Source organism: Coloeus monedula (genome assembly GCF_965178545.1).
Source record: "Coloeus monedula genome assembly, chromosome: 5".
In the NCBI taxonomy this organism is placed as follows: Eukaryota; Metazoa; Chordata; class Aves; order Passeriformes; family Corvidae; genus Coloeus; species Coloeus monedula.
Window position 1 is genome coordinate 71695487 of NC_138785.1, and position 7941 is coordinate 71703427.

The 7941-nt window shown below is 39.2% G+C and overlaps 1 protein-coding gene across 3 annotated transcripts in view; it reads right to left on the reverse strand.

The window, feature by feature from the left end:
• The window catches only part of CTNNA2 (catenin alpha 2), a gene marked incomplete at both ends in the record, with an annotated part of 404326 nt that extends 401106 nt beyond the window's left edge, over positions 1 to 3220 (reverse strand). For 2 of the 3 annotated variants that reach the window (XM_082282378.1, XM_082282377.1), the window contains one exon: positions 3114 to 3215. In XM_082282378.1, coding sequence (XP_082138504.1) covers positions 3114 to 3215 — 102 coding nt within the window. Of the gene's footprint in view, positions 1 to 3113 lie in introns of all 3 variants that reach the window. The other variant, XM_082282376.1, reaches the window with a different exon arrangement.
• Positions 3221 to 7941: the final 4721 nt, after the last annotated feature.

Below are 7941 nucleotides of genomic sequence, written 5' to 3' on the forward strand. Positions count from 1 at the left end.
TTTTTTCCAGCATGTATTTCTTAGAAAATCTCAGTAAAGGCAAGTTAATAAAAGATGTGACAGGCCCTACCTGCTCCTCTTCCAACATGGCAACAAGCACTGGGAACAGGGTACCCCAGCAAGCACCAATCCCCTCCCATCTCTGACATCCACACTAAGTTTTAATTAGTTTGCTTGTTCAGGGCTTCCGAGAATAAATGCAGGTCTGCCATTTCTAATGCTTTCTCATGATCAGCTAATGGATTTTCAGAGGGGTTTTTTTTGCCTCCAGCTCAGACAACCCTCTTGTTTTATAATTTCCTCTAAATCAGTTCCTAGGTTATCCATATTTTCTCACCTGGAACACTAACGAGCTTGTCTAAAATTCACTTTTAATGCACCGTTCTCTTCCCCTGACTCGCTGAGGAGTTCTTTTTCAAACCCACATCACAGTTCTGCATTACTCTCCAAAGTATCAGTACAAACCAGTGGATGTGCCATCATCTGGAAATCTGTCAGTCATGTGCTTATACATACACTGAGTTCAGAGTCTAAGTTCACAGACACAAAGGACTAAATTTGGATTTCTGCAGCCCTAAAACTTGTCTACAACAATTTCCAGTTTTTCTAGCCTTTTCCAAAATCATACACAGCTTGGATAACAAGAGGGTGCTCTGAAATATTCAAATGTGAATGCCAAAATAAAGCACGAATTTGTCCTGGTGGTGCTGGAAATCACACGATCAGGCAAATTTTGGCTGTTAGGGACTCAGGATTTCATCTGCTCCAAATTGCTGGTCAAAACTCCTCTACAATTCCCTGACAGGAGGTTGTGGAAAGGTGGGGACTGGCCTCTTCCCCCAGACAACCAGGAAGAGAATGAGAGGACACGGCCTTGAGCTGTGCCAGGGGAGATTCAGGGTGGAGATCAGGAGGAATTTATTCACGGAAAGGGTGGTCAGGCATTGGATCTGCCATGGGAGGTTTGGAGTCCCCATCCCTGGAGGTGGCTAAGGAAGGACCGGACGTGCTCTGGGCCGGCGTCAAGGTGGGGATCAGTCACAGGTTGGACTCGATGATCTTGGAGGGCTTTTCCAACCTGAATTATTCTGTGGAAGTAGGACTGCCTTCAAAGGTTGCCCAGGAACTTTAGCAGCAAAGTTCTGCTGCCTTTTTGGGGCCATTAAATCTCTCTCTTCTATTCAGTGACCTATTTCAATGACTTCCAGAAGAACTTCCCATCTCTATGATCTCCCTGTTAAGCAGCTCATTTGAATCCACAAGTGGACTTCAGAGCTCAAACTGAATGGGATTAAACACCTATCTATTTATTTATTTATTTGCCAAGATAAAGTTTCAAATTAGATATTCTCTCTCTCTCAGGAAGGAAATTGCTTTGAAACTTTTTAAGGAGATCCCAATCTTTGCCCGTGGAACGTGCGCTTGGCATCTTCTGGAGGCTGCCGCTGCACAGGCAGATTGCAATCGAAGCCCCAACAGAGGTAAACAAGAGACTATTCCCGACTTGACCAGACTGCAAATGCAATTTCAGGCAGAAAAAAATAAAAAGTCTTTAAAACTGGGATGATCGTTAACTTATCTGAGAAAAACAGAAAGAGCAGCTGAATAACTTCAGCTAAAAATGCAACAGATAAACACACTCTGAAGGTAACACATTTTTCATCATGGAGCTTTCGTGATTATGCTTGTGTGGCTCATATAAAACACGTTTTAGTCAAACATACTCCACTGGAATCAAAGCAGAGGGAAATAAGTAAAACTACTTATTTCCTTAATATAAGAAATAAAATTACATGTTCAAAAGGGGGGTTTTATTTATTCCTATTATCTAGAAACCTATGAGAAGAATAAATCAGAATGGAAATATTCATAGAAGTTGAATAAAAGAATAGCCTAACATTTCTCTACCCTCTCTAGACAGCACTTTATTTTCTCTGCTCTCCTTGACACACTGCTAAAATAGAAATACATTGTTTCTCATCAAAATACAATCTTGGGAACATGAGTTTTGATCATTAAAGAAATCCACGTCCTGTAGCTCAGCTTGTGATTTCTTGATTTACATTTGCTCAAGCGTGCTATCAAACAAAGGTGTAGCTGAGCCCAAAGTTAATCCAGCACCTGGTGAAACCATGAAGCTACAATGGTACTTTCCCTTCTGGACTGATGTTTCCTCTTCTCTGGGCAAAGCAGCCGCAAGTAAAGCTAAAGGAAAACAGGAAATTCCCTCACAGAGGACCCAGTAACTTGGGTTTCACATCAGAGTTTGGTGCACAGAAGTTTCACTCGCTGTGCCAACACCAGTACCAGAATAACAGAGAGCTGGTGTTTTTCAGCTGGTTTTACAGTGAATTCAGGATTTCAGTCTGTCTTTCATATCAAGAGCAAAATTATCAAGGTTTATAATGAAAGTTAATTACTATGTTATTACCAGCTATGTGGAATGAAAGAACTCTCTGCCTTGAGTCTGTGAAGTTGTGTACATGGTTAGAGACTTTCATGTACAGAATAATTTGTAGAGAAATAACGTAATTTTTTTTTCAAAAACAAAGAAAGACATCCAGATGTCATTTCTTTGGGAAGTGACTCACTCAAAGAGCAGAGGAACCATACAGAGACATCATTTTGGGAGAATTAAAGAAGTAGCTTTCCATTATTAAGAGCAACTCAGAAACAGAATGGCACCGGGTCTCTACATATACTCTTAATGATGGCAGGACAAAATGAAACAGGTTTTAACAGTTTCTGTAATTTGGATGGCTGGTTTTGGTTTGTTTCTATTTTGAACCTGTCTTTCAAGGTGAAATAACAAACCAGGAGCACGTGCTCAGTCAGATACCTATCTTAGATTGGCTGTTCCATAACTTTCTAAATTGCTTTATATGACAGACATAAGTAAATAGTTGTTGCTACTGTACTCCTGCTCATATTTTGAGACTATAAATTATTTAGAACAAGAGCCTCTAAACATGTTTGAACAGAGCTTTCCAACAGAGATCACGAACAAAAACTGCTCATGTTTTTATTATCCAACACTATTAAGATAATTATGTAAAAAGAGTAAATACAGCATCAGGCTGAAGGAAGAAACAAAACAAACCAAAGATACTTGCCTGGGTAACAAGTGGCTCCAATAGTCTCTCTACTGTGAGAGTCCTGATTTCCAAACTTTTGGGGTCCCATTTCAAAATGATAGGTGACGTTGCAGAAGTCATACTCCCTGGAACAGATAAAATTACGTAACACGAAAATTATTACTGCAAGATCCACATACTGAATATCATTTATTTAAAGAATAAATACATATATCCACATATAAAATACTTCTCCATAATCTCACTAAGGTTCCTCTACTCCCAAGAACTCCGAGTGCACCACTGCCACATCCTAAGAGTGCTTAGACATTTATATTCAGGATTTTTTTACTCCTGTACTTCCAACACCACAGCAGACAGATGTGTCCTGAAGGAACCACATCCCATGGAGGGAACAGGCAGGACCAGGTGTATCCTGAAGGACTCCATCCCACAGAGAGAACCCAAACTGGAGCAGGGGAAAAGTGTGAGAAAGGAGCAGGAGTGTTATGAACTTACTACAACCCCCATATCCCCCTGCATTGCTCAGAGTGGGAGAGGCAAGGAAGCAGAATACTCAGAAATGGAATAAAACAAATTCAACAACTCTGTTGAGATTTTTGAATCAAACTTCTCCACAGTATTCAACATTTATTAATTTTCCATCAAAAAGAGAAGGACTAATTTAAAGCCAAAACAGATTCTGCAGACCACCTTAGGCTTAAAAGCTTAAACAAAGCCCAAAATGAAGACGACAGCAAATTGCTGTCATTGTATTTCCCATTTCAGGTTTTCGTGCCATTTTCTAGACAGTTGACTTCATTTTTGCAATTCCACATACAGAGAAGTCCAGCTGTCAGGTTGTAAGAGCCATCCAATGCACCTCATTGCGCTGGACAGAGATTTAAGTATTTGGTGACAAGAAAAGCCACATATAAATTAACTTGTCCACCAAACACAAGAAGACAGAAAAATCTAATGAGAAAAATGTTCATTTTAAATAATTATAATTTAAATATTTCCCTTCATTTTAAAATTAAAATGAAAGATTGGAAGTCCCATATATCATGAGAACACTTAACAGGTAAAGACAAACCAGTAATATCATATTGGACATGGTGTGAGATTTAAGTCAAGCCCCTCTGTATACAATATCCCAAAAGTTTTAAATTGTTTCTCCAGAAAACAATTTTAGTATTTTTAAGTTAGTAACTTTAGTATTTTAATTTAGTATTTTTAACCAATAAGCTAATTTCAGTTATGAAATTAACAAATAAATAAATGAATGAATTACCACCATAATCATGGGAACAAAATGGAAAGAAATTCAGCTATTGCCTCTTGAATCACAATCTACTTCATGAAGCACAATTCAGTAAGGTAGTTACTTAGGATTTAGCAGCATTATCCAGTATATACAAAATAAATTCTACTGCTCTAGTCAGGAGAATGTCTTGAGTAATCACTATCAATCAATATAAACAGGCTGGTGAGTCTCTGCAAAATTCATTCATAGGCTGTAAAAGATTCTCACTGGGTTAAAACTCTTGCTCAAAAACAGAGGCATATCAGAACTCCCTAATCAATGTATTTATAAATCACATATAAAACCACCATTAGCCTCCCCTCTCTTGCAAACATTTGGTAACAGAATTATCAGACAATATCTAGCGAGTGCTAAAATCACTATTATTCAGTTTCCACTCTTCCACAAAAACCCATTAGGTTTCATGTTTTACAGTGCTGAAAACACCCAGACGTGATTAAAGAAAACTGAGGCAGTTTCTAGTTGCTGTAAACATGGTTGATGTGGGAGCCATCATTTTTCCAACAGACAATATTTAATTATCTTTCCAAGCCTGTTTCTCTTTTATATAAAGTTGGTTGCCACTCCAGTTGGCTTCTGTAATTCAAAAAGTAAGTCTGAAGCAGACAATTATTCTAATTGGTTAATTGTGACTTATGATACTTTCAAATATGTCCCATAGTCTTTCTTTTTACTAAGCACACTTTTCCACACCAACTATTAACATGAGTATTCAAACATACACTTGTCATATTTCAAAAATAATTTCAAAGCTGTACCACAGTCCAGAGCCTACAAAAGCAAGTTAATTTCAGTGGATGGCAGTCATGCAGGTGATACTAAAAATAACCTGGATGATCAGATATTACATCCCAGAATACGGCCTCAGGTTCAACCTTTACTAAAAAATGAAACAAATATCCTTCAGAACTCAATATGAAAGGGTGAGCAGGGCTTTCAAATAGAAAACAGCACATGCAAGAAAAAACCTTATTAAAAACTTATGACTGTTTTTCATTCGGAGTCAAATCTATACCACAACAGCAAATAAGGAAAAAAAAAAGACAAATTAATGTATTTTTCTCAACATTCCTTCAGCTGCTGTCACAACAGCAATTTTAAATGACAAGACTAAAACAAAGTTACCTGACCAAGAGTTTATGTAAGAATAGATGGAATATTTCTTCCTTGCAATTTCTACATTGAACTTCCTACACCAAACAGGCTAACAGGGACGGCTCAGTTGGACAAAGCACAGGATACTAAGAGTATTTTATGACGATTGGACCAAATATTCCCCAAAAGTAGCTTTAAGTACTCCACTGATAGGAAATATAAGTTAACAGTGCTGTAATAATACTGCTGTAGAAGTATACAGATACTTCAGTCCTAAACCTGAAACTAGCTCCAGACTTTTTTCAAGAATATATTTTAGGAATTCTATTGCCTGTGTTTCTTCTTCCTTGAGCATGTGCCAAAATGTCTCTTATTCTAAGCTTTTAGCTTTCCCTAAATACAGCAATACAGAAATGTCTCTATCCAGCTCAGTAATGTTCAGTGTGAGCATTTGTTTAGCCAGTCTGTCTTCAAAGCCTATCTGTAAAGAAAATAAGTATTTACTTTAGCAAATACTTACAAATATTTACTTGAACAAGTGGAATCAAAATCCACATCAGTAGAATTCTCCCTTACATAACAGTCCCTAAAAGCCTAAACCCCATACCACCCTTACCACCAGCCTTTTCACACAGCATAATTTTACTTTTTGGAACATCCTACGAACCCAAAATGTTCTGCACGTGGAATTGTTTGTCTATCACACTACAACTCCCTGTTTTCCTCCACAACAGTTCCACTCCGTGTGACTTACACAGCAGTGCTTTTTCTGAGGGTCAAAGCCGCACGCAAGTGACAGCTCATTTCTGTGCTGCAACTTCAGTGTAAGAGTAAAAATATTTAAAATCTACAAGCAAATACAATGTTTGCTGAAGCAAAGTGATAAGTTTTCAGAAATATAAATATTGCCAGTCTTGAACAGGCCTCCAGCTGTTAGTCCAGCTCACATCTGCAATGCAGACATGAAAGACAGATGGTAAACATTTCATCCTGAATAAATTAAAAACCCTTTCTACCTGACTCATAGCAAAGCTGTAGGATTAATCAGTTGGCAAGAATAGACTGGCAATGCTGGCAGCACAAGTCTGTACTTCCAACACTCTATTTGCTACTGGAAGGCAAAAAATGATATTCATTGGTGAAAGAAAGATGTCTAGCAAGGCAGACAATCAGTAAGGTGAGAGGAGCCAAAAGGCAAAATAGTAATAAGCCAGCCTATGTTTCCAAATAGCAGATTTAAAATACTAACTTTTTAATACTAGATTTTTAATATCTAATGCTTCAAGGCATTTATATGGACTACTAGAGAAAATATGCTTTACAACTGATTCTCCCACACTGGTCACCACCCCGGATTGCAGTCCCCATGTCCAGATCAAAAGGGCACTTCCACACATGCCTTAAACACACCTGATCTCCCAGCTCAGCTCTTCCTGCATGTTTCTACCCTTCTCCCTTAGTAACAGGGCTGTGAATTCCACCAGGAACAGAACCTGGCTGAACACTAACCAACCCTACAGAAGGAAAACAAGTGCTCAGCTCCGCGCCTGGTTTTGAAGCCACATAATGGCAGCACAGGTCACAACCAAAGCTCTGAGATGAGCAGCAGAGGTGGAGGACAGGGCAGCTCCTCCAGACACAAACTGGTTTAAGATGAGTTAAAAACTGAACAACACAGTCTGCACTTCCTCGGTTCTCATCTGAAGATTGAGAACCACGTCAAAACAAACACCTCTCTGCACAGAGACAGACTTCTGGGAGGAATAAGGAATTCCTTCCAGCAGGATCCACAATCTCCTGAGACAGACAGAAAAAAAAAAATCTCACTGATTTCACAGACATTTATGTGCTTCACTGGGAGATGGAAATCTAAACACATGAATGGTTATACCCCTGAGTCTGCCTACGGAGTGTAACAGCGTTTAGGGATGCACGAGCTGGCTCCGGAATAGCTCGCACAGGTACAGGGGAGGCTGAGGCACAGGACAAACCAGCTCAGACATCTGAAATCCTACCAACACACATAGCCATAGAGAGCCCACCCCCCGCCTGACCTGGGTGGCAGAGGGCTCCAGGGAGATATATAAATATACATATATATATATATATATAAATCTGGTGGTATATATAGCCAAGATTCTATTCCCTTACATTTATCTGCAGTATTGAGCAATGCAGTTGCACCTCACCTCTGCTCTGACCTGAGCAGCAGAAAGTGCAGCTGCAAGAGCTCTGATACTCAAGGGAGCCTGGTTTCCAGCACAATTCCCAACCCCTTTGTCCATTCTCTGTCTCTACTCACACAAGAATACAAACAGGGACAGAACGACAAAAAGCAGGAGGGCCTAACAATTGCCAGGAAAGGAAATAAAGCGGAAGTGCTAAGAGGACAGAGACTTACAACACGGAGTAGAAATGCAACGAGAAAGGGAACAGAGAACATGC